General features: G+C 49.1%; 1 protein-coding gene across 1 annotated transcript in view; it reads left to right on the top strand.

Annotated features, from left to right (window-relative positions):
• The window catches only part of EPHA1 (EPH receptor A1), a 172,880-nt gene that overhangs the window by 30,992 nt on the left and 115,387 nt on the right, over positions 1-26,501 (top strand). Inside the window, exon 2 of the mRNA XM_015428123.1 lies at positions 304-371. Coding sequence (XP_015283609.1) covers positions 304-371 — 68 coding nt within the window. The remainder of the gene's footprint in view (positions 1-303; positions 372-26,501) is intronic.

Below are 26,501 nucleotides of genomic sequence, written 5' to 3' on the forward strand. Positions count from 1 at the left end.
CTTCTGGTAACATGGGGGTGCGGCCTAATGTGCTAATGAGCTGTGCTGTCAGGGGTGTGGCCTAATATGCTAATGAGTTTCTGCTGTTGGGTGTGGCCTATTATGCTAATGAGTTCCTGCTGGGCTTTTTCTACAAAAAGAGCCTGTCGTGGCAGTCTTCCTCAGCAAGGAGAGGATGACCTCTGCCTTCCACCCTTCGGCCGCATTGCGGGAGGAGAAAACTCACTGTAATCTTGGCTTGAAATTCAAGGCCTTTGTGCCTGTCCTGTGGTTTCTAATCCATGTTTGTTTTCTCGTTCTCAGTGAATCTCCTTGACACAAGTGCGGCTCAGAACGAGCTGGGCTGGTTGCCAGATCCTCCGGAATCTGCGGTGAGTAGCCAATACACGTTCCGCAATGGAAGCCGTCGGAATGATAACTCGCTGAAAAGGATTTTCGTCATGGTGATGGTGTCAGGCTGCCAACTCCAGCCTGGGAAATTCCTGGTGATTTGGGGGAGCAGTGTCTGCGGAGGGGAGAATTTGGGGAGGGATTTCACCTGGAATCTATACTTTACCATAGAGTTTGCCTTCTGAATCTGCTATTTTCTCTAGAGGAACTGATCTTCGGCCCATTCTGCATCTAGCATTCACTCTGTTGTTTTACCAAACCCACATTGGAACAGAAAAAGATGCAGCTCAAAACCACATTCAGATACCCCAGGCCAACACCATACTGACTGCACAGTCACCCCTGAATGGCTGTAAAACGGCCATAAATGTATGCAGGCGGTACCATAAAACCGAGAGATCAAAAGTAGTGAAAGCAGCATGCAGTCTGGGCACTGCCATAAAATCCGACAATCAATCAAACTGAAAGTGGCTGCAATGTAGAGGGGGAATTCTGTTTCAATGTGGGTTTTGTAAAACAGTGGAGCGAATGCTAGATGCCGAATGGGCCTTTATTGTCTGGAGTTCAGTTGTAATTATGGGAGAACTGGCGACCCAGGTGGTGGGTCTTTGGTAATGGTAGCTGAAATGCTCTGGTTTCACAGGAAGGTTTAGTATGCAAAGGGTGCTCTGGTTGCCATTGGGGGTTAGGCTGTTAATACTTTTCCACTCCCTTTGGTTTGCATTTTCTGTTCCTTTTCTGAACTGCTACTTTTGCATTTTTTTTGGGGTGGGGTCAGTAGGTCCAAAAAGTCAATGTGGTATAGTTAGGTTAGATTGGGACGTGGGAGATCTGTGCGCAAATCCCTACTCTACCATGAAGCTCACTCATCACTTCAGGACAGTCCTTCTCTCTCAGGCTAACCTACTTTACAGGACTGTTGTGATGACAAAATAGAGAGTGGAAATCAGTGGGAGGCCAGGGGGCTGGAGACATGGAGGAGCAGCCGTCAGCAATGGCATGATTTAATTTCTCTGAAAACCTGGAAGTGATGTTGTCGTCTTCTCTAGGAATAGCTGAAAACTCTGTGATCTTGCCATAGAGTTTCCAGCAGTTCCTAGAGAAGACTACAACATCACTCAATCACTTGACAATACTTTTTTTTAAAAAAAATCTTCTGCTAGCAACTGGAGTGCCAGCAAGCCTCTGGACACCTAAGGGAGAACCATATATGCTGACCTGAACTCCTTTGAGGAAAAGTGGGATTAAAACAGTTTGATAGCTTTGTATTTTTTCCCCCTTTCTCTCAGTAAGAAGGGAAGGAAAGTGATAGGCCCTTTTATGAGCAGCACATGAGCTCTTCAGAGTCGCGCATCTTATCTTTTTCCTGCAGAGTTTTAGAATATAACAATGGTGGCCTGTCTTATCCTGCAAATGGCCCCTCGCTGTTTCGGCGGGGAGATTGTTCCCAAGTGAAATTCTTGAACAGATCACAGGCTTCATTTTTTTTAAAAAAAAGGTTTTTGCATCAGGTTTTTACCTGGCTACACTTTGAATGTTCTTTGGAATGCACAGTAAATCTCCATGGCCTCTAGGGATCGTCACACACATTTCATCTTCTTCTCTCTCTCTCTCTCTCTCTCTCTTTTTTGATGTTCCTGCGAGGACGCTGCATGCTAACCTTGCATATTCTGAATTGCTGGAACTTGCCTCCAGTATGGTGTGTGGGTGGGTATTTCCCCCCCCCCTGCAAAGAGGAAATGAACAAAAATGTCAGGGTCTTTTATTTGACAGAAAGTTCTTCTGCCATTTCCTTGTGAAAAACAGTTCTGGAGGTATAAGTTAACTTTGTAATACCTGTTTTAGTCATACAGGGCTATTTTTGGGCAGGAACGCACAGGAACGGAGTTCCGGCTGGCTTCAGAGTTGGCCACGCCCACTACAGCCAAAACATCTGCGTGCGTGGCTACAGAGGGAAGGCCTGGAGAGTGACCCCCCTGGCGACTCCGAGGCGGGCGGGCCAGGGGCCCACTGGAAGGATCGGGGAGGCTTTTAAATGCCTCCCCGTGCCTTCCCTGACCTGTCCAAGGGCTGGCTTGCCCTGGCTCCCCGCAGCTGCAGGGCGCCCAGGCAAGCCAAGAGACATCACTTCAGGCAACGTGCTAATAAGCTGTGCTGTCAGGGGTGTGGCCTAACATACTAATGAGTTTCTGCTGTTGGGTGTGGCCTATTATGCTAATGAGTTCCTGCTGGGCTTTTTCTACAAAAAAAAGCCCTGCATAAATATCTATGCCCCTTTTCTCTCCAAAGGCGACTCAAAGCAGCTTTACAACATTGCTCTCCCTCCCTTCATCTTGTCCTCGCCATAACAAACCACTAACGTGGGTTAGGCCGAGAGTGTGTGACTAGCCCACGGTTACCCAGCGAGCGTCCATGGCAGAGTCGGGATTCGAAGCTGGGTCTCCCCGGGGGGGGGGGGGGCAGCAGAAACACAGTCCAGAAGTGCTAGTCTGGCACAAAAGAGAATGCTCTTCCACAACTGGGGTTACCAGCTCTTTTGCGCCAGACTAGCACTTCCTTGCAATTCTCCAAGGCTGTTGTTACCTGCAGCCATTCCCTAGTTCTCTTCATTCCGAGTCTGAAGTGCCTCTCTGTTGGCACACACAGATTTGGGCACATTATCTCTGCCACCATTCTGACAGGAAGGGATGCCAGTCTCCAGGTGGGTCTGTTAAGTCGCTCGCTTAACAAAGCGGTCGGAGAGTGATTGAGCCAGAACACAGCTTTATTCTTCCACTCGAACACAACTCCAACACGGATCAACCTCTGATAGCCAGAACAACACGGTTCAGATTTTACATTGCAGCTGCCCTGCTTTTAAACATTCCCGGCTAATGTAGCCACGCCCACTGTACACATACCAACCGATAAGGTTGTTCACATGAGGACCAATCACGGCCATTCCCGCTCAGGGGGCTTGCTGCGAAGTGATTGGCTTGTTACTTCCTGGGCTAGCAATACCATTGGATGTATTTGGATCCTAGCCCAGGATGAAGCTTAACATTACAAGTTAATGAGATGTTTCACATACATCATGCATTCCATGGCAGCTTTGGAATACACTACAGGGACCTGGAATTACAGCTCATCCCCAGACTACAGAGATCAGGGCTATTTTGGGGCAGGAACGCACAGGAATGGAGTTCCGGCTGGCTCCCAAGTTGGCCATGCCCAGCAGGAAATCATTAGCATAATAGGCCACACCCAACAGCAGAAACTCATTAGGATTGGCTACATTAGGGGTGTGTGGCCTAACATGCAAAGGAGTTCCTGCTACAAAAAAAGGCCCTGGGTTTTGACAACAAACAAGGTAAACAGAATAACAAGCAAAAGGTGGGTGTGGCTGGATGAGCACACTTCTGGTAACATGGGGGTGTGGCCTAATGTGCTAATGAGCTGTGCTGTCAGGGGTGTGGCCCAATAGGCTAATGAGTTTCTGCTGTTGGGTGTGGCCTATTATGCTAATGAGTTCCTGCTGGGCTTTTTCTACAAAAAGAGCCCTGACAGAGATCAGTTCTTCTGGAGAAAATGGCTGCTCTGGAGGGTGGACTCTATGGTGCTCCACCGAGGTCCCTGTCCTCCCCAGGCTCCACCCCCAAATCTCCAGGAGTTTCCCAACCTGGATCGGGGAACCCTCATCCCCTGCTGGTGCCCAAGGATGACCTGGCAACCCTACGAACAAGTAGGATGTGGCTTGCATGCCAGGCTGTAGTAGCACTACCTGACCATCAGTGCCCATTAAGCAGACATGTTCTAATTACCCCAGAGCGCCAAGAGATGGCCCCTTCTGTTCTTTCAGCCGTGGAATAGCACAGTGATGGCTGGGGTTGCCAGCACCACTTGGGTGGGCAAGTGATGGCTAGAGTCGCCAGCCAATCCTAGGAGCTTTGGGGGATTCAGGGCTGGGTGTTGAGCAGTCTGTGACATCACTTCCAGCTGCATAACCGGAAGCAGGGCTATTTTTGGGCAGGAACGCACAGGAATGGAGTTCCGGCTGGCTCCTGAGTTGGCCACGCCCAGCAGGAGCTCATTAGCATAACAGGCCACACCCAACAGCAGAAACTCATTAGAATTGGCTACATTAGGGGTGTGTGGCCTAACATGCAAAGGAGTTTTTGTTACAAAAATAGCCCTGGCTTTTGACAACAAACAAGGTAAACAAAATAAGAAGCAAAAGGTGGGTGTGGCTGGATGACCACACTTCTGGTAACATGTGGGTGCGGCCTAATATGCAAATGTGATGTGCTATCAGGGGTTTGGCCTAATATGCTAATGAGCTTCTGCTGTTGGGTGTGGCCTATTATGCTAATGAGTTCCTGCTGGGCTTTTTCTACAAAAAAAGCCCTGACAGGAAGTGACGTCACATATCACTGCGATGTTCCAGCAATCCCCCAAATCTCTTGCTAGAGCGTCATGATGACTCATGACATCACTTCAGGCAACGGTCCCATCACATAAATGCTTCACCGCTCTCGGATCACCGTTCCTGATGGGTTCAGCAGCACCTGTGATGGTCAGGACGGAGCTAGGAAGGTGGGTTTCAGTGGGAAGAGGATTCCGCAACTGTGGGGTAACCAGCTCCCAAAGGGCCCTGATCCTCGTGGGTACCATTTCCCCTTCAGGAAAGGAAAGCCTCCGTCACAGAGCCCCACTGGATAACTCGAAGTTACGGGAGAAGCGATTTCCCAAGGTGCCATAGTCCACAACCGTGTGAAATTCTCAGGGTCAGCGTATGCACCTGGAAATTTAACCTGGAAGCAAATTTGGCAGCCTGTAGAGGTTTTTTCTCCACTGCTGGTATAATGTGGTCCGTGCAGTTTGCATCAGTGAGTATCCTGCAACCACACTTGGGGGGGGGGGCGTCTCGAGCTTCCAAATTGCCTTCAAGAGCAGCCCCACCTAAGATTGCACATGTAGTAGTCTGTGGAAGTTACCAGCAAATACGTCACTGTGGCAAGGTCCTTCTCATACAGATGCATGAGCACGCCTCGTAATATGGTTAATCAACGCATGAATATTCTCTCGCATGAGGGTGCGACGTCCAGTCTGTGGCTCCGACCAGATTAGGGTCACTATCTAGTGACTCCTGTAATTACTGGATACCGTAGCCAGGCAACCACCTAAAACAAATATTGTGCAACATTCTCGTCGGCCCCGTTATCCTCGCTGGCTTTTTAAGCCTCAGGCATGCTTCAGTCGAACATTTTTGTCAATTATTTCCTCAGGGAGAAAGACCTGGCCTGGTGTCAGCCTTTGATACCCACGGGCCGAACGAGATTGCGTATATGTCTGCCGGCCTTGGTCAGAGGAAGGAGCAGGGCTTTTTCTTGGGGGAATGTGCCGGAACAGAGCTTCGGAACCTCTTTGACAAAAATTCTTTTTAAAACGTTTAGAAGTTCATGAGTTTTCAGTGTACAGATTGAAAATGTCATTTCGCTCTTGAGAGTTCCGGCACTTCTTTAAAAAAAAAAAAAAGCCATGGGAAGGAGTAAAGGCTGTAGCTATTGGATAACTTGGTACTGTCAGCGGTCCTGTCTGGGAGATTTGCAAACATTCCCTATCTCGAAAGACTCCGCCCATGTAGAACAAGGAAACCTGAATCGGGAGCACACATTTTACCCTGCTGTGATTTTTATGAAAAAGTGCAGGACTCCATAATTATTAGTCCTCTCTTGTTTCATCTTTCTGGACTATCTGAAGAGAGGCTCGTTTTCCTTTTTATTATCCAACCAGCGTCCCCATGTTACATACTCTGTAGCAAGGGGTATCTTTCAATCACTATGATGATTAGGGAGCATAAGATTAAACCTCTTGCTGGGTGACCTTTTATTGCATTTCAAATCTGCGGTAGCATTTTAATCTGCATCCTTCGTATATTTTTTATGTATGCCAATTGGTCTCCCCTCTAAGCTGAGTTAGTGTGAGCTAGCTCACAGTTTTTTAGCCTCCGGCTCACACACTTTTGTCTTCGCTCCGGAAGGAGGGCTCCAGAGCAAACTGATTTTTGTAGAAGCCAAATTGCTCGCTCACAACTTTAGTGCCAGTGGCCCACAAAGTACATAAGAACATAAGAACATAAGAGACGCCAATGTTGGAGCCAATAAAGGGACTGAAACCGAAACTGGATAACTTGGAACTGCCTTTTCCGAAAGGAGCCAAGGGCCAGCTGTTAAGTCGACTACTTAAAGAGTCAGAGTCAGATTTCAGCAAGTGATTCAGCTTTATTGAGCAACGCGTAACACAACTAGAACAGAACAACCACAACAACTTTAGCACTGCAGTTGTGCTTCTTTTAAACTCTCCCGGGCTAATGTAGCCACGCCTTACTGTACATAACAACCAATAGGATTGTAACAGTAATGTCCAATCACAGACGTTCCCTCTCCGGGCACTTGATGGTAGGTGATTGGTCGGCTCTTCCTGGGCTACCAATAGGGATTGCAAGATTAGGATCCTTGCCCAGGATGAAGCTTTACATGGTGTTTCAGTGATTGAGTACAAACACAGTTTCTCATTAACTTGAATACGCCACACCAGCCATCATATCCCAGCTAATCAGAGGGGCATAATGTAACTTATAACGGCATGGAAGAATAGAAGTAAGGGTAGCTGGGTGCCATCGGCACAGTGATGTCCCAGTGGATGTCATACCTCTTTCCTTTTCACCAGATCTGAACAACTGAATAGTGTCCATGCCATCCTGATAAAATGAGCTTTTACAAGAGTTACATTTTCCTCCTTACAAATATCAGATGAGGGCCTCACTACACGCTGAAGTACAAGTTTCGCGTCCATGGTGGGTAAACCCTGGCTCTTGAGAAATAGCGGCATGGGACCGAACTGGATGGGAAAAGGGCCTCCATAACGAAGCTCTAGGGAAAATCCCCCCATGTTTCTATGGTCTTTACTATAGAGATTAGGGGAAATTCCTAGAGCATCGCCCAGAAGTGACGCCACATCCTCTCCAAATTTCACCATCTTTGGGCACTGCCCTCCGACTCTTCTGGCATTTGCCAAGGCAGTGTGGGCAACCCTACATTGCAGTGTACTTATGTTTATTGCTAGAGAACACAAGGAGTTTGTATCAGATGTGCAACGGGAGTTCTGTGCCTCTCTGACGCCCACTAGCCCCTTTGTGGTTGGCACCCATAGTACACAGGGAGAAGTGGCTTCCTCATTCCCTTGCACACTCATCCTTTTCACATCCTCAGACTGCCTGGTGGAGCTGCTGTTGGTTCAGGCGCAAAATAACAGTACTTACATGACCACACATGATTTTTGCAGTGGCACCAGTAGCAGCTCCACAATGGGAGGATGTACTTAGTGGATGCGAAAAAAAAGAGCATGAGGCCAGGGCAAAGGCAGAATCCACTTCTTTTCATGGGCTGCAGATGAAGACATTGGATTTATAGCCCACCCTTCGCTACCCGAAGGAGCCTCAGAGCGGCTTACAATCCCTTTCCTTTCCCCACAACAGACACCCTGTGAGGTAGGTGGGGCTGAGAGAGCTCTTTCGAGACCTGCCCTTGAGAGAACAGCTCTGAAAGAACTTTGGACTGGCCCAAGGTCATGCCAGCAGCTGCATGTGGAGGAGTGGGGAATCAAACCCCGTTCTCCCAGATCAGAGTCCGCGCTCTTAACCACTACCCCAAACTGCAAGCAGAAAATCACAAGCAAAAGCATTTGCTCATTCCTAGCCGTGTTTCCCAAGATAATTTTTAGTGGGAGATGGCAGGGACTTCCCTGATGCAAAGCATGTGCGTTATCACAGAGCTGCGTGCCTTCCGCAGATAAGGGACGGCTTGGTGCTGACTCAGAGCATTGATCCATTCAGCCGAATATTAAAACTTTTTTTTTCTGCGGGACACATCGTCTCCAGTGTGGGAGGGGAATTTTTATGCGGAGGAGTGCTCAGCCGTGTGAGTTCCAACGGGCTGTTTGCAGTGGTGCAACTGAGGTTTGTCACCTGACTGAGAAGTAGGCCATTGTGAGACGTGTTACATTACAGGAGGCCATAGGGATGCCAGCCTCCAGGTGGGACCTGGGGATCCCCCGGCAGCTCATCTCCAGACTACAGAGATCAGTTCCCCTGGAGAAAATAAATGCTTTGGAGAGTAGACTCTATGGCATTGTACACCAGTGAGGTCCCTGCCCCAAGTTCCATCTCCAAATCTCCAGGAGTTTCCCAGCCTGGATCTGGCAACCCTATTACCTGTATATGGTATTTCAAAGACTAGTTACACTATACCTTGCTCTGAAGTCTGCATATTAAAAGGATACTGAAAAACTCAAGAGAATTTGGGTAGAGAAGAGCTGTCAACCGTCCTTGAGATCTGGAAAGCTTGGGTTTTTATAATGATCTGTCGAAAGACAGATGAGAAGAAGGGAAGAGCAGACATCACTTGAGAAAAAAAATCTGACTCCTCTATCCTGGACACCAGATGGACTCTATGGTTGCCAAACTTCAGGTGGTTCCTGGAGTTCACCTGGGATTACAACTGATCTCCAGGTGACAGAGATCAGTTCACCAGGCGCAAACAGCCACTTTGGAAGGTGGACTCTGTGTAGGGTTGCCAACCTCCAGGTGGTAGCTGGAGATCTCCTACTATTAACAGCTGATCTCCAGAAGACAGAGATCAATTCACCTGGAGAAAAATGGCTGTTTTGGAAGTGGGATTCTATAGCATTATGCCCCAAACCCCGCCCTCCTGAGGCTCCACCCCTAAAATCTCCAGGGATTTCCCAACCAGGAGCTGGGAACCCTAACTCTGTGGCATTCTACCCCACTGAAGTCCCTCCCCTCCCCAAACCCCGCCCTCCTCAGCCTCCACCCCTAAAATCTCCAGGGATTTCCCAGCCCGGAGCTGGTTGACCATCGCCGTCCGGAAAAGGATTGCGTTGTATGTCGCTATGCACTTTCTCTTCAAGGGGTCCTTGTGATGTACAGATTCTCCCTTCACTCATCCTAATGGTGGGCGTTCTCTGCTAGTCATCTAAATAGACCAAGACGACTAGTGCTTAAACAGGTTTGGCGCCTCACTGGGTTTGCCAACTCTGGGTTGGGGAATTCCTGGGGATTTTGTAGGTGGAGCCTGGGGAGGGCCCTCAGCAGGGTGTAATGCCCTAGAGATCATCCTCCAAAGCTGCCATGTTCTCCAGGGGAAATGATCTCTGTCATCTGGAGATCAGTTGCTATTTCCGGGAGATCTTCCGGCCCCACCTGGAGGTTGGCAACCCTGTGCAGCCTGACAGTTGCCCAGCGGGGCCTCTGTTTTCTTCTACCTCCTCCCTAATCCCAGTCAGAGCCCTTAAAATCTGCCAAGTAGCTTCTTGACCATCCCAGTGTGTATCCGACTACTCCACTCAGCCGGGTCTGTCGCTGTTTCCTGGTGGCAGGAGTCTCCCTCCAATGGTAGAGGTTCATAGGCGTAAAGTTCGAGGGGGCAGCAAGGTGGCAGCCTTCCCAAAAAAAAATTCAGGAAGGTGCTCAGCCTCCCCCGGGGGCAACTGATTCCAGCCACCCTTGCTCCCCCCACCCCATTCTGAAACTATGTTCAGCGGCTGGGTTGGGACTGGGAGGGAGGGAAGTTCTGAGCTTCTTCCCTCAGAATAAGGCTCTGAGAAGGTTTCAAACTTGGCTCAGCTGCCTGACTGAGAAGTTGTTGTTGTTGTTCAGTCGCACAGTCGAGTCCGACTCTTCGCGACCCCATGGACCAGATCCCGCCAGGCCCTCCTGTCTTCCGCCGTCCTCTGAAGTTTGCTCAATTTCATGTTTGTTGCATCGATGACCGTGTCTAACCATCTCATCCTTTGCCGTCCCCGTCTTCTTTGACCTTCGATCTTTCCCAGCATCACGGTCTTCTCCAGTGAGTGCTCCCTTCGACTGAGAAGTAGGTGGTAGGATACCAGCCACCATTTGCTAGGGTTGCCAGGTCCGACGCAGGAAATATCTGGGGACTTTGGGGGTGGAGCCAGGAGACTTTTGGGGGTGGAGCCAGGAGGGAGGATGTGACATCACTGTGGGAGAGGGGCGGGAAGAAACACAACTGAACCCCAAAAGGAGTTCTGGCTGTCATATTTGAAAGGACAGCATTCCTTGTAAATGTCTTCCCTCCATTGGAAATAATGGAGGATGGGGGCACCTTCTTTTGAAGCTCATAGGATTGGACCCCAGGTCTAATCTTTTTGAAACTTGGGTGGGGGTTTGAGGAGAGGCACCAGATGCTATACTGAAAAATTGGTGCCTCTATCTAAAAAAAGAGGGGGCCCCAAGCCCCAGATACCCACAGATCAATTCTCCATTATACCCTATGGGGACTGGTCTCCGTAGGGTATAACGGAGTGCCCAGTGGACATTTCCCCCCTCTTTCTGATAACCCTGAAGTGGGGGGAGGGCCTTCAAACTAGGGGGTCCCCTGTCCCCAACTGTGGATTGGCAACCCTACCATTTGCATGCTGACACGCTAATGTAAATGCATCCTGTGGCCCTGATCTAAACTAGGCCTGTGTACTCCTCTACTTCAAATCTCCTTATGTTGCCAGGCAGTGCCTGACGACTGGTGGGAGAGCTGTGGGTGGGAATATGGGGCGGCAAGACACCGGCTGAGGTGTTGCATCACTTCCAGTCAAAATGGCAGTGACTTAGGGTAGCTCTAGGAATCGCCCGAAACTTTATGGTAAAACATGCCAGGGGAAGAGGATCCAGCCTCCCTTCCCCCCAGCCTCCCCCCCCGCCCTTCCAGCCTAAAGTGGCCCCAGGGAGCTGCTGTTTGCCTGTTTAGGAAACTTAAAGGTATCGTAATTTTCCACAGCGGGCGAATAGTGACTCCCTTGGACTGTTTTGAGTTGGGAAGATGCTGCAAGGGGAAGACTGAAGCCCCTTCTCCTTGCGTGCGACAGCCGCAGTCTGTATTGGGCCTGTTAGGGTTGCCAGCTCTGGGTTGGGAACAGGGCCGGCCCCATCTTATTTTGCACCCTAGGCAAGGATCACTTCTGCCCAACCCCCCCCCCCCCAATTTTCAAGCCTGGGGGATGTGGGGGGAGGGGCCCTGCACCAGTGCCAACCTCCAGCCGGGGCCTGGAGACCTCCTGGAATCAGGACCACTTTCTAGAAGAAAGGGGTCGCTTGGGGAGGGTGGGACTGGGGGACGTTCTGCCCCACAGAGCTCCCGCCCCTCCCCACCGCCGGCCGGAGGGAGGGAGGCCGGCCGGGGCACTGGCTTTGCTTGGGCGGTGGGGAGCAGCGGCACCGCGGCTCAGGGTCAGTGGAGGAGGCATGTGTGCATGGCAGCAGGCAACGGAGGGATGGAGGACGCGCGAGCCCCTGACCCGGTGCCCCCATGATGGCCCTGCGCTCTAGGCGAATGTCTAGTTTGCCTAGTGAGCAAGCCGGCCCTGGTTGGGAAATACGTGGAGATTTGGGGGGTGGAGCCTAGGGAGGCTGGGGTTTGGGGAGGGTCCTCAGCAGGGTACAGTGCCACAGAGTCCTCCCTCCAAAGCAGCCATTTCCTCCAGGGAAACATCTCAGTTGTCTGGAGATCAGTTGTCACAGAGAGATCTCAAGGCCCCACCTGGAGGCTGGCAACCCAGTGGGCCTGCGTGGGCTGAAAACGGCATTTCCAGCATGGATCTCCAGGCATGCGCCTTCTCCCCAGATCCTGATTCTGGCTACCCGTCCACCTTGTGGACCCCTGAGGTGCTGAATGGAGTTTTTATTTATTTTGTTGGCTTCTTTGCAATCCCCCCCCCCGGCCTCTGCCCCATCCATAAGCTCTGAAGCATATGAGGTGTGCTTCTGAGCATGGGTGGACTGCATTGCCTTCGTCTCTGAATAAGCATAGTCGGCTCCAGCTGATCTGGGATTAGCGAGCACAGTTTCCTGATGAGATAGCAGAGCTTCCCGGGAGGCATTAGTCCTGGCATCTCTCTTGTCCTTTACAATCTATGAGTGGGTAGGGAAAAGCCGAGTTGGGAAAGAAGGAAGAGTGTCTCACGCTTCTCTAGTAATTTCTCATTGCCGGAAACCGGAATGTGTATAGGGTGAGGTGGAGCAGGAGGTGTCTCAATTAGTCTTCCTTGAGGATGAGTTTAGCTTTCCATTTAAGGTTGCCAAGTGTCAGAGTCTGGCCTAGGGTTGCTACCCCCCCCAAGTGGAGGCAGGGGTCCCCTGCCACCAGGCTCTACCCCCAGCCACAAATCAGCTGGCCAATGGGGGGAGGATTTACCAGGAGAAGGCCTAGGCCTTGTGGCTGGCATTGCACAGGAAGTGATGTCGTCACGCCAGCGATATCTGGATGATGCTCTGGTCTTTAGGCAAAAACTCTATGGTAGAAACTAGTTTTACCATAGAGTTTTTGCCCAAATACCAGAGTGTCACTCAGATGTCGCTGGTGTGATGACATCACTTCCTGTGCAATGCTGACAAGGAGGCCTAGACCTTTCGCTCCTTGTAAGTCGCCCCCATCCCCTGCTGGTTGCAACCCTAATCTGGCCCAACATTTCAGGATTTAAGCATCTTTCTTGGGGTCTCCAGGGGATAGGATTGCCAACCTCCAGGTGGTGGCTGGAGATCTCCTGAGATTACAAATGATCTCCAAGTGACAGAGATCAGTTCACGTGGAGAAAATTACCACTTTGGAAGGTGGTCTCTATGGCATTATACCCCATTGACATCCCTCCCCTCCTCAAACCCCACCCTCCGCAGGCTTCACCCCCCAAATCTTCAGGAATATCCCAACCCGAAGCTGGCAGCCTTACCAGGGGAAGAAATATAAATCCCAGTGTGAGGGGCTGAAATCAAGAGGAACCAGGCCTTGTATCCTACTATGCCAGTCAGCCAGGGATCCCAACATTGCCTGGGGAAAACATAGATTGCGAAGGATGTGATGTCACTTCTGGGCGATGCTGTAGGCTGCCTCCCCTAATCTCTGTGATCTTTACCACAGAGGCTAGGGGAAGTTCCTAGAGTGTCACCATGTGGAGGCCATTTCCGCACATGCTCCTCAGGGAAAGGGAATTGGGGATGGGAGCTAGTAATCCCCTGCCTTGGGGAGGTAAGTCAGAAGTCTGTACTCAGCCAAATTTGAAACCATCTTCTGGCATAAGAACCATTCCTCTGATGGAAGAGGATTCTTCCATCAGAGGAGGGTGTCAAAGTCGGCCGAGCAGAGTGATAGGATATAAGTCAGGACAGGGGTCATTTCATAGAAAAAGAGGTGCAGGAGCTCATTAGCATAACTCATTAGCATAACTTATTTGCATATGCCACACCCCCTGACATCACCAGAAGTGTGTCAGAAGGCAACACCCACCACTCAGGCTCCACTGGACTGGCTTGTTGCATGTGCCCACCCCCTGGGCTCTTTACCGCTGGAGCTCCGCTCCTGTGCGCTCCTGCAGGAAATGACCCCTGAGTCAGGATATTTTTTTACACAGCCTCTTCTTGGTCTTCCTGCCCCACTGCAAGATGTTAACCACATCCTTTCCTAACAATGTGTTTCCAGTCCTATCATGCAACCCTAAGCATAGTTACATCCTTCAAAGTCCATTGAAGTCAATGGTTTTAGAAGAATGTAACGCTGCTTACAATTGCATTGCTCATATCTTTGTTTTGAGGAGTCTGATTGAGGCCTGATATACAGATGCGCTGGAAGAAGTGATAGTGGTACAATGAGTTATAGTACTTTGGACAAAAAGTAAACAATCACAGTTTTGAATGTTCTTTTATATTAGGAAAACATTCAGGGCTTAAGCATGGGTAGGGCTACCAGTTGCCCACCTCTAGAGGACAATCCTCTACTGCTGCACTTACCTTCCCACTGCTGATCAAGTTGATAGTGGAAATAAAAAGTGAGGTGCAATGATGTCATTTCCAGGTGAAAACACAGAAGTGATGTCACAGTCTCCTGCAACGTTCTAGGAATTCCACTGATCTCTGTGTTCTTTACCGTAGAGATTTGTGGAATTCCTAAAGCATTGTGTTAGGGTGCGACATCTGTTGTAGGTTTTCACTTGGAAACAACCTCAGGCATCGCCAATGACATTTTCCTCGACCTCTGCACACAGAAAGCTCCCAGGGGTTGCTGGCGATGGAACTTCCAAAAATAAGAAGCAGAATTTTTGCTTTCATAATTTGTAAGATCATATGTATGGGAAAAGATTGGGGATGGGACTATATGTTTTTTAGTTTGTCCCAGAGAAATAATACTTGGGCCCCGTACAAACTCCATGCAGGTAGAAAAGCAGGAGTGCAAGGAGGTGGGGACATGGGGAGCATCTGCAATGGCATGACATTACTTCTGTGAAAAACCCGGAAGTGACATCATGCATCTCTGGGAACCATTGAAGACATGGGTTTACCATAGAGTTGCTGGTGATTCCTAGAAAGGACTGATGTAACTTCCTGGTCTCCCTGGAAGTGATGTTACCCCATCACAAATGGCAATTTTAAAAAATCCTCCCGTTAGCTGCTGGAGTGCCGATAGCCGATAGCCACTGGGAGCAGGAGATCTCCCACACCCAGCAGGCATTTGGACACAGCAAGGAGAGAGCTGCTTTAGACCTTTCCTGTTTATGTGCTGGTTTTCTTTCCATGTGTGGGTTTTCTTACATGAATTAGCATATGAAATCACATCCCCTATCTTTAGCCATATGATTTATTCTCTAGCCTAATTCTGCTGCCCAGGTAGACCAACCCTGTAGGGTTAACACCCATACAGGTAGAATAAATCTATGTTGAAAACATGTTGAGGGAGAAAGTGATAATTTTGTACTGGAGATAACATACATAAGACAGGGGGCACCACTGGGATTCTGACACAAGGCGGTGGGGCGCAACGCAACCACAAGGCGGCCGTCAGAGTAGGCAGAGCCACACACAGCGGCAGCCCAAATACGGAGGACAAGAGCAGTACGTTTTAGAAATATTCTGTGAAAGCTACCCGTGAGAGAATAAAACCAACTCTGTGGTAGTAGCTGCTGCTGAAACAATGTTTCTTTTATCGGCACAAGCTAGGGTTGCCACTCCCCAGTTCCGGGCAGGGAACCCCCTGGTTTGGGGGGCTTCTGCCTGGTGGGGGAAACCTCACCCCAAAACAATAGTATCGCTGCGCAATGTCCCCAACAGACTGACATCACTTGCAAATGATGTCATTCTATTGGCAACATCCAGGGCTTTTTTTGTAGAAAAAGCCCAGCAGGAACTCATTAGCCTATTAGGCCACACCCCTGACAGCATGGCTCATTTGCATATTAGGCCACACCCCCATGTTACCAGAAGTGTGCTCATCCAGCCACACCCACCTTTTGCTTCTTATTCTCTTTACCTTGTTTGTTGTCAAAACCCAGGGCTTTTTGCATGTTAGGCCACACACCCCTAATTGTAGCCAATCCGAATGAGTTTCTGCTGTTGGGTGTGGCCTATTATGCCAATGAGTTCCTGCTGGGCGTGGCCGACTCGGGAGCCAGCCGGAACTCCATTCCTGCCCAAAAATAGCCCTGGTGACATCACACAGCAACATTCTGGTTTTTCTGCCAAGCTTTTGACCCTAATTTTACCATAGAGTTTTGCCACAGAACCAGAGCATCGCCCCCAACAGCACCAATGTGATGATGTCACTTCAGGGTGAAGTCAGCACATCGGGGGATGTCCCCGCCCACTCCTGGAATGCCCTCCAGATCTCCCTGCCAGCAAGACGAAGGAATATGACAACCCTATGCACAGCCAATTAGAAGCCCTGCTGGCTAGGAACCCCACCTGGCCACTTTCTTTTCTTTTCTTTTCTTTTATACAATATATTTTATTAATATATGCAGTACAATTGACATAAAAGTGTATCAACTTAGTATAGTAGAGCACAACAGTTACAAGTAGTGTTTATACGCATAACAGTGAACAGTTAGAAACAGTAAGTTGTGAACTATGTGAACCTAAAATATTGAAAAGAAAACCAACTTAGTGTATAAGAATTTGAGTATTTGATCCTTGAAAAGTATAGGTAGATAAACTTATGAACAGTTGCAAAAACTTTAGTAAAAGTTTAATGGTTACCAGAGGTGTAAGGCATCAATTTCTTTAGGAGTGTCTTCAAATTGTTGTAAATATTCTAATATCGGAAACCAGATAGAAACAAAAGATGAGGGAGTGGGGATCTTGTCAAGTCGCGTAAGATTATCCGAGAGTTTTGCCATAATGTACAAATCCCACAATTTCTTATGCCATTGTGAAATTGAGGGCGTCATTGTTGTTTTCCAGTGAGTTGCAATGACTGTCTTGGCTGCAAAGAGCAGTATGGAAACCCTCTCCACCACTGAAGGAGCAGAGTCCTGAGCTACCCAACTGTTCAAAAAGAGATTTTCTGGAGTAGGAGTGATGGTTACGTTATTTATGATTTTGATTTTTGCTATAATTTCTTCCCAGAATGGGAATATTATAGGGCAGGTTACCCAACAGTGAAGATAGGTGCCAATGCAGTTGCAATTTTTCCAGCATTTTGGACTGTACGATCTTGACATCTTTGCTGATTTATGAGGGGTGAGGTACCAATGAGCCATTATTTTAAAAGTTTGCCGTTTCATAGACACCTGGCCACTTTCGAAAAAACATTTGCTGGGTGCCAGGAAAGGTACCAGGGAGTGCCCTGGGCGCCACATTGAGGACCACGGACACAAGCAAATCAACAAATGGCTTTTGGGTTCCAACACTGCTGAAGTTCCAAGTTCCACCTTCACCCCTACTCAAGTTTCAGGAGACCTGGGAACTGTGTTCCCACCCATTCCCAATTACTGGTGTTTTTGTGGTTTGGAAAGAATTATCCCCTAAGTGATCCTGGTTTCGCTGGTATTCTGTGTTCCTGTTTTTCCGGGCCTTCCCCCACAGCATGGGTTTGGGTTCATTTTAATTTGTTATTTGGTGCTAGGTGCTTAACATAAGCGTCTTACATTGCTGGTGTAGTGGTTAAGTGTGCAGACTCTAATCTGGGAGAACCGGGTTTGATTCCCCATTCTTCCACTTGCACCTGGCTGGATGACCTTGGGCAAGCCATAATTCTGGCACAGCTGTTGTTGAAAAAGAGCAGTTTCTGGTCTGTTGTGGGGAGGGGAAGGGAAAGGAGTTTGCTAAGCCTCTCTGAGACTCCTTTGGGTAGTGAAGGGTGGGGTATAAATCCAATCTCTTCTTCTCTTCTTCTTCTTCTTCTTGCTTCTTAACTCTTTCCTTGTGGTTTTGGGTAGTCTTGTCTTATGTGGCCTGTGAAGATTAAACAAAGGGGAACGGATGAGTGCATGAAGGATCTTGCATTGCTATTGAAAGGATTCTGCATTGAGACAGGGTAGAAAATAAACTTTATCCATTGCAATTGTGTCATTCTTATCTTCGTTTCCTCCCCGCTTTATGGAATATGTTTTCAAATCTAACAGACATTTGAAATATCAAATCTATGTGTATGGTATTTGGAACCAAATTGATTGTTCTACAAGACTAAGTTTTCGTGCTGTAGTCTACCAACCAAACCAAATGAGGGACTAGAAGACTGTAGTCGGGATCATTGGCTCATTTCTCTTTTGTAAACAGCGGCTCTAGGAAGCCCTGATTAACACTGGGGCTGCAGTTCGGAGAAAGAGCAGAAATTTCCCCCACTAGCCCGTCTTCCTGACCTCAAATACCCACCACCAGCAGTGTAGGGTTGCCAACCTCCAGGTGGGGCCTGCAGTTCTCCCAGTGTTACAGTTGATCTCCACATGATAGAGATCAGTCCCCGGGAGAAAATGGCTGCTTTGAAGGATGGACTGTAGGCTGTTATAACCCAACTGAGGTCCCTCCCTGCTGCAAGCCACACTGTCCCCAGGCTGCACCCCCCCAAATCTCCAGGAATTTCCCAACCTGGGATAGGCAACCCTATGGTGCCTCCAGGCAAGGCCAGAATTTGGGCAGAAGTTCGGGGGACTCTGCTGACAGGATCAGCAACGCCAACGCCCCCCCATGGCACGTTGTAACTTTGCTAGGGTTGCCGACTCTAGCTTAGGAAATTCCTGGGGATTTGGAGGATGGAGCCTGGGAAAGGCAGGGTTTGGGGAGGGGAGAGGCTTCAGCAGGTATAATGCCATAGAGTCCACCCTTGAAACCTGACTAGGGTTGCCAGCCCCCCAGTGGGAGCGGGGGAACCCCCGCTTTTGCAGGCTCTGATAGCTGGCGAGGGGAAATCCTGCCCCCAAATGACCTTTTTGGGACTACTTCCAGTTCGGGGCCTACTTCTGGTTTTAGGCCTAGTTCTGGTTGGGGGTGACAGTCCGGTTTTGGGGCAAAACTCTGTGGCTTGAAGTCCAATTTACATAGAGTTTTGCCCAAAAACAAGAGAGTCACCCCTGACCAGAAGTAGGCCCGAAAGAGAAGAGAAGAGATTGGATTTATACCTAGGGTTGCCAAATGTTACCTACCTTGCCGGCGGGGGACTCCTGCGCGGCTTCCGGTGCGCACGCCGCATGCACATCACAGGGAAGTGACGTCATGACGCCGGGCACGCTGGGGGCTTCCCTTGTATGGCCGTGGCCCCGCCCCCAGCGTCCCCAGCATCATAACGTCACTTTCCTGTGACGTGCACGCTGGGGCGGGGCTCCCCCCGGGGCCCAATTCCCCGGCGTCGGGGAACGGGCCTCTGGGGCGGGGGGATTTCCGCCCCCTGGGGGATTTGGCAGCCCTATTTATACCCCACCCTTCACTACCCAAAGGAGTCTCAGAGCGACTTACAAACGCCTTTCCCTCCCCACAACAGACACCCTGTGAGGTAGGTGGGGCTGAGAGAGCTCTGACAGAAACTGCTCTTTTTCAAGGACAGCTCTCATCAGAACTATGGCTTGCCCAAGGTCACCCAGCAGGTGCAAGTGGAAGAGTGGGGAATCAAACCCAGTTCTCCCAGATTAGAGTCCGCGCACTTAACCACTACGCCAAACTGGCACATGTTATCATCTAAAGAGCAGGTCCTCATAAGATCATTAACATCAAAATCTAAAATTACCGAAGGCAAAGTATATGACTGCCAAGAACTGCTGTTTCCCCCTGTAGATTGACTTTGTGTTTCTCTTAGCTGGGCTGGGCAAGTATCAGCCCCAGAGACTGTTGAGGGTCAGGAAAATTGAGGGAGGGGGGAGTTAGACCTTCACCACTGTCCCCGCCACACACCCCAGCCTGAATTCAGATGGGGACTTCCCCCCCCCAGCTAGTGTTTATGAAAGAAAACTATAGTGCAAATTTAACTGCCTGTCTTCCAATATTTTATCCGGTATGGCCCTCAGAAAGTTTCAAATATATAAATACTTTGGACATACAAACGCTAGAACACTTGTGTGTTTTGGAGCCTGTGAAATGCTACAGTCTGATCGCCAAAGATCTGTTCGTTTAGCATCTGCAATATTCTGCAAGTGTATATTTCAGTTTTGAAATGTGGCAAAAATGTTAAACGTTTTGTTTCCTTATACATAAAGGGAATTCCCAAATGCAGAAGGTTGTCTGTAACCAGCTTACCTAAGGGACCGCCTTTCCCCATATGTTCCCCAGCGAGCACTTCGGTCTGGGACGCAACATCTCCTGGCAATGCCAGGCCCCAAAGAGGCCAGGCTGACCGCTACCAGGGCCAGGGCTTTCTCGGTGGCGGCTCCTACCTGGTGGAATGAGCTCCCAGAGGAGATCCGGGCCCTGCAGGACCTTGTACAGTTCCGCAGGGCCTGTAAGACGGAGCTCTTCCACCAGGCATATGAGTAGGGGCCGCCACTACCATCACGCTCCATCTTACCCTGGCCCTGGATGAGGGAACGTCAGCGCCCCCGGAGCAGAACTGCTGAACAGTTTGAAGTACGCCATCTGTGAACATCGAGAGCACTTTAGTTAGTTAGTTAATAACTTATTAAGAATGTTTTGTATTGTATGGATTTAAATGGTTTTAAATATGTTTTTATATTGGCGTATGCCCTTATGTAAGCCGCCCTGAGCCCGCATTGCGGGGAGGGCGGGGTATAAATTGGAAAAAATAAATAAATAGATAAAAAAATAAACTTCTAGAGAGGTTTGTCTTAAAATATAAGAACCACGGAGATTAGAACGAAAAGTCAAGACAGTATGACAAATAGCAAATTTTACAGGAGTCTGCATAATATGAGAAGCGTTTTTAAATACGAGGCAGAAGAATACCACTGATATGGGAAAAATAAATCAGGTTTGGCCGGTCCTACAGAGAGCTGGATTTGACGGGCAAGGTTTTTCCACAGTTGTCAAGTATCAAGCAGCTGCGGTTAGATAAGTGTTTTGGTTTCCAGGGTTGCACAAATACTGACCAAACAAATTGCAAACTCTTCGCCAGCAAAGATCGCAAAGCCTCTATCTCGGGTGATTCCTTCTGTTGCCTGAAAAGGCGAGTTCCCAAACTGGCAAAGCCACACAACGGACCCAAGTCGCATGACGGGGTTACCAGCTCCAGGTTGGGAAACACCTGGAGATTTTGAGGGGTGGAGCCTGAGGAAGGCGGCATTTGGGGAGGGGAGGGACTGCAGTGGGGCATAATGCCATAGAGTCCACCTTCCAGAGTGGCCATTTACTCCAGGTGAACTGGTCTCTGTCTCCTGGAGATCAGTTGTAATAGCAGGAAATCTCCAGCCACCACCTGGAAGGTGTAAGTAGATCAAAAAAACCAACCGTAATATTATTATGCAGTCTAGTAAAGGTAAAGGTTCCCTTGCTCGAAAGCCACTCAGAGGGTTGCGGTGCTCATCTCCGTTTCAACGCCGAAGAGCCAGCGCTGTCTGAAGACGTTTCCGTGGTCATGTGGCCGGCGTGACTAAACACCAATGCGCACGGAACGCTGTTACCTTCCCACCGAAGTGGTACCTATTTATCTACTTGCAATTTCTTGCTTTCGAACTGCTAGTTTGGCAGGAGCTGGGACCAGAGACAGGAGCTCACTCCGTCATGCGGCAACTCGGGTCTCGAACTGCTGAACTACTGACCTTCCACAACCTGCAGTTCAGCGTCTTAACCACTTGAGCCACCGCAGCTCCTATTATGCAGTCTACTCCTTATTTATTATTATTATTATTATTATTTTATTATTATTATTTTATTATTATTTTTATTATTATTATATAATTCCATTTATAACCCGTCCTCCATGCAAACAGGCTCAGGGCGGCTTACATTCATCGTTACAGGTACTATAAATCCACATTAAAACATATAGAACATTTTAAAACAATCAAAGAATCAAAATGCTAACAGTAGTGACATCCTTCGTTGATAAGATGGCGTGCTATATGATGTAACAAACAAGCTTTCCCACTCAATGATCTTCCGGCATCACACGATGGTATAACTCAATCTCCAAACTGGGACCAACCCACCACCACAGACGGTTGGTGGTAGTGGTGAGGCGGCTCCTAGTTGAAAGCCTGGTGGAAGAGCTCCGTCTTGCAGGCCCTGCAGAACTGTAAAAGATCCCGCAGGGCCCTGATCTCTTCCGGGAGCTCATTCCACCAATATGGAGCCGCCACTGAAAAGGCCCTGGCTCTGGTAGCAGCGAGCCTGGCATCCTTAGGGCCTGGGATGGTCAATCGATGTTGTGACCCCGACCATAGTGCTCTCTGGGGCAGTGTTCCCTCTAAACTGAGTTAGTGTGAGCTAGCTCACAGTTTTTTAGCCTCCGGCTCACAGATTTTTCTCTTAGCTCAGGAAGGAGGGCTCCAGAGCAAATGAATTTACGCAGTAGCCGAATCGCTTGCTCACAACTTTAAGGCCAGTAGCTCAAAGTAGAATTTTTGCTCACAAGACTCCATAGCTTAGAGGGAACATTGCTCTGGGGAAAGGCGGTCCCTCAGGTATGTCAGACCCTGGCCATCATTACTATTATTGTTATGCATTTATACTATGGTACAAATTACAAGCAAAGAGCTGTGGTGGCTCAGAGGTTAAGACGCTGAGCTGCAGCCCGGAAGGTCTGTAGTTCGGCAGTTCAAGACCCGAGTGCCACATGACGGAGTGAGCTCTCGTCTCTGGCCCCAGCTCCTGCCAACCCAGCAGTTCGAAAGCAAGAAATTGCAAGTAGATAAATAGGTACCACTTCAGTGGGAAGGTAACAGTGTTCTGTGAGCTTCCCGTTTAGTCATGCTGGCCACATGACCACGGAAACGTCTTTAGACAGTGCTGGCTCTTCGGCTTGGAAATGGAGATGAGCACCGCCCCCTAGAGTCGGATTCGACTGGCTTTCGAGCAAGCGAAACCTTTACCTTTACCTTACAAATTACAAAACACATTCCAATACAAAATATACAAAGGGTTCTCATAAACCAAACCTTCCCTGCTTAAAGTTCCTCTGTATAGTACAGCTCAAAGTGGCTTTACACAGTCCTTCTCAAAGAAGAACTATACAGTACTATACAGAGGAACTTTGAGCACGGACAGTTTGGTTTGCAAGGACACTATAAATATTCATATATTTTGTATTTGAATGTGTTTTGTAATTTGTACCATAATATAAATGCTTAATAATAATTACTGAGTCAATTGCATAATAATATTATGCTTGTTTTTTGTTTACTTACAACCTATCCCATGATCTCACGTTTGTATAACCATCTGGAAGGCAAGCCTAAATCATGTACCATAAAGGCAGCAACCCTGTAGCAGTTCAGACAGCATTTATTTATTTATTTATGTGTTTTTGATGGTAAAAGGACATTGGGGGGGGGGGACGAAAGGGAAAAGAAGTAGTTTCTTTTGATCTTAGCCGAAATTGTTCTAACTGTACCATGCCAGATTTTAATACCAAACTCAAATTTGGATTTCGAATCTGTGACCTGAGAGAACTAGTCGTTTGAAGTTTGGGCCAAATATTAGCAGGAGCCTGGAGCTTTGTTGTGGGGTGTGTGTCGATGCGGATATTCAAATTCACATTCTGGGCCTTTTGTTTCTACCATCGTTGCAGATTGTCGCCCGATACTGCGGGAAGGAATTTCAGGTGTGCGATGCAGTCAGGCAGCAATTAACGCTATACCCCGGATGAGTTTTGGGGTGCGTCGAAAGATGATGTGCAGCTTTGGACAGTCACTGCAGTTTTCGGTTTTGTAGGTTGAGCCCCGGATTCTTTCCACCATCTCTTCCGGCTTGGCCCTTCCTCCGTAGGGGGATGGGGGTGGGGTTGCCAGATCCAGGTTGGGAAACGTCTGAAGATTTGGGGATGGAGCCTGCGGAGGACAGGGACCTCAGTGGGGTACAGTGCCATAAGAGTCCACCCTCCAAAGCATCCATTTTCTCCAGGGGAACTGATCTCTGTAGTCTGGAAATGAGCTGTAAATCCAGGGGATCCCCAGGTCCCACCTAGAGGTTGGCATCCCTCGGGGGTGAATCAGTTCTTTCTCCCCTCAATTGGACTTTGTTGTCAGAATGCAAAGTTAAGTGGCTCTAGACCCTTTTCCTCATAGGACGTTTTCCCCTGCTCATGAGTAAACAATGTTCCCAAAGCTTATGCCCCTTGTAAGCCGCCCTGAGCCCGCTTGCGGGGAGGGTGGGGTAAAAATGTCTAAATAAATAAATAAATAAATAAATAAAAGCACAGCCACTTGACCCCCTTTGCCTTCTGTAAAGAAAAAAAGCTCCTGGGGTACAGAGCAACCCCGGAACAGTCCGTGTTTCTATTGGGGTAGCTTTTTAACTCGAGCCCGTGTCATATATTGGTGTAAGAAAGCCAACGCACAACCCATCCATGAGTATTTTCCCCAAATGCTGCTCCATACGGACTGCCAGCACAAGGGCTGCATCCGGCATGAGACTAGCCTGTGATGTGTGGGGTTCACTTGTGATGTTGTGATGTTGCCGGCAACGCAGTAACATCACTTCTGGTGTGGCTGTAAACTTGGTGAAGAGATGCTTCAGGATCGGAGCCCAAACCGAGACTAGCCTGTGATGTGGGGTTCACTGGTGATGTTGTGATGTTGCCGGCAACGCATTAACATCACTTCTAGTGTGGCTGTAAACTTGGCGAAGAGATGCTTCAGGATCGGAGCCCAAACGTCTCAAACCTTGGACAAGGTTGTTGGAGGCTCAGGGCCAAACCAGACTTGATGGCGTCCACAGGTCTGACCTGTGGATGCCAACACCGTGTTAAAGAAACTTTGTTGTTGTTGTTCAATCACACAGTCGAGTCCGACTCTTCGCGACCCCATGGACCACATCACGCCAGGCCCTCCTGTCTTCCGTTGTCCTCTGAAGTTTGCTCAACTTCATGTTCGTTGCATCTATGACACTGTCTAACCATCTCATCCTTTGCCGTCCCCGTCTTCTTTGACCTTCAGTCTTTCCCAGCATCAGGGTCTTCTCCAGGGAGTGCTCCCTTCTCATTTGGTGGCCAAAGTATTTGAGCTTCAGTCTCATTAGCTGGCCTTCCAGGGAACAGTCAGGGTTGATTTCTTTTAGGATTGACTGATTTGATCTCCTTGCAGTCTGAGGGACCCTCAAGAGTCTTCTCCAGCACCATAGTTCAAAAGAATGTATTCTTCGGCGCTCGGCCTTCCTTACAGTCTAACTCTTGCAGCCATACATTACTACTGGGAATACCATTGCTTTGACCATACGGACTTTTGTTGGCAGGGTGATGTCTCTATTTTAAAATGCCCCAAAGAAACTTTAAAATGCCCCGAAGGCCCATTCCTGATTAGGTCGGGGGGGCATGGTGTGCTGAGGTGCTCTTGTGTCCCACCCACCCCACGTGCCTTTCCATGTGTGAAAATGGCTGCTCTCTCTCTCACACAAACACACTTGCACATTCCATGCCATCGCATCCAGTTTGGCCTTCAGGCCCTGCATTGTGGAGGATCGAGACCTGAAGAAAGAAGGTTGTGTCCAGCAGATTGGAAGGTGGAGCTCAGCGATGTCTGGTCGGGGTACAGGACAGTGCCTGGCTGGTATGGAGAATTCCCTGGTGGCTCAGGAAGAAGTCTCATAGGTAGGGGTTGTCAACCTCCTGGAATTAGAACTAACTGGGCCACAGAGATCAGTTCACCTGGAGAAAACGGCTACTTTGGAAGGTGGGCTTTATGCCATGATACCCCCATTGAAGTCCCTCCCCTCCCCAAACCCCGCCCTCCTCAGGCTCCACCCCCCAAATCTCCCCGTATTTCCCAACACGAAGCCGACAGTCCTACTGATAGACCCTCTGAGGGAGAGCGAATGGCAGAAGCTCGGAAGCCAACCAGGTGATTGCCTGCTTTGATTCTCCTCCCTCACCTTCAGATTTTCATCCTTGTTCTCGTGAGGAGGCTCGAGCCAGGCAGTGCCCTGAGACTTAGCTACTCTAGCTTTGTGGCGAGAGGCAATCGGCCTGCCCCTGGCGACTGGCACGAAGCAGTCGATCCTGAGCTACGCGTCACTGCTCCCCGCTGGCCCAGCAGCCAAAAAAGGTGACCCAGAAACTACAGAGCCAGCTTAGCTTTTTTTTGCCTTGCAAAGATACCTGTCAGGAAGATTTCTTGCTCCCGCGTCTCATCTGCTGCCAAGAGTTCCTGGGCTCTATTCTGACCTGCTGCGATCAACAGCTGGAGGCTGGATGTTCAGACGGGAGAGCTGCCAGGTTGCAACCCAGAGGTGCTTTTCTCTCTCCCTTTTCAGTGTTCCCAGGGAGCAGGATAGCTGCCGCTGTGCAGGGATCGAACACTTCCTCCCAGGGTACGCAGGTGTCCTGCTTGCGGCAGCGGGCAGAGGAAGTAAGCGGGTGAAGGATGCGAGAATATTTACCTATTTGCTTCATTCCTACCCCGACAGGGACCCACAGCAGCTTCTACCGTTCTCCTTTCCTCCATTTTATCCTCGCTGAACCCCTGGCCACCGGCGGGGGGTGGAGGGGTAGGGTTGCCAAATCCAGGTTAGGAAACTCCTGGAGATTTGGGGGTGGAGCCTGGGGAAGACAGGGACCTCATTGGGGTGCCACGCCACAGAGTCTGTCTTCCAAAGGATCTCCATTCTCTCCAGGGGAACTGATCTCTGTAGTCTGGAGGTGAGATTTTTATTTTATTTTTTAAATTGGCGCCAATGTTGGATCAGG

Source organism: Gekko japonicus, unplaced genomic scaffold (genome assembly GCF_001447785.1).
Source record: "Gekko japonicus isolate JY-2015 unplaced genomic scaffold, Gekko_japonicus_V1.1 scaffold1321, whole genome shotgun sequence".
Lineage (NCBI taxonomy): Eukaryota > Metazoa > Chordata > Lepidosauria > Squamata > Gekkonidae > Gekko > Gekko japonicus.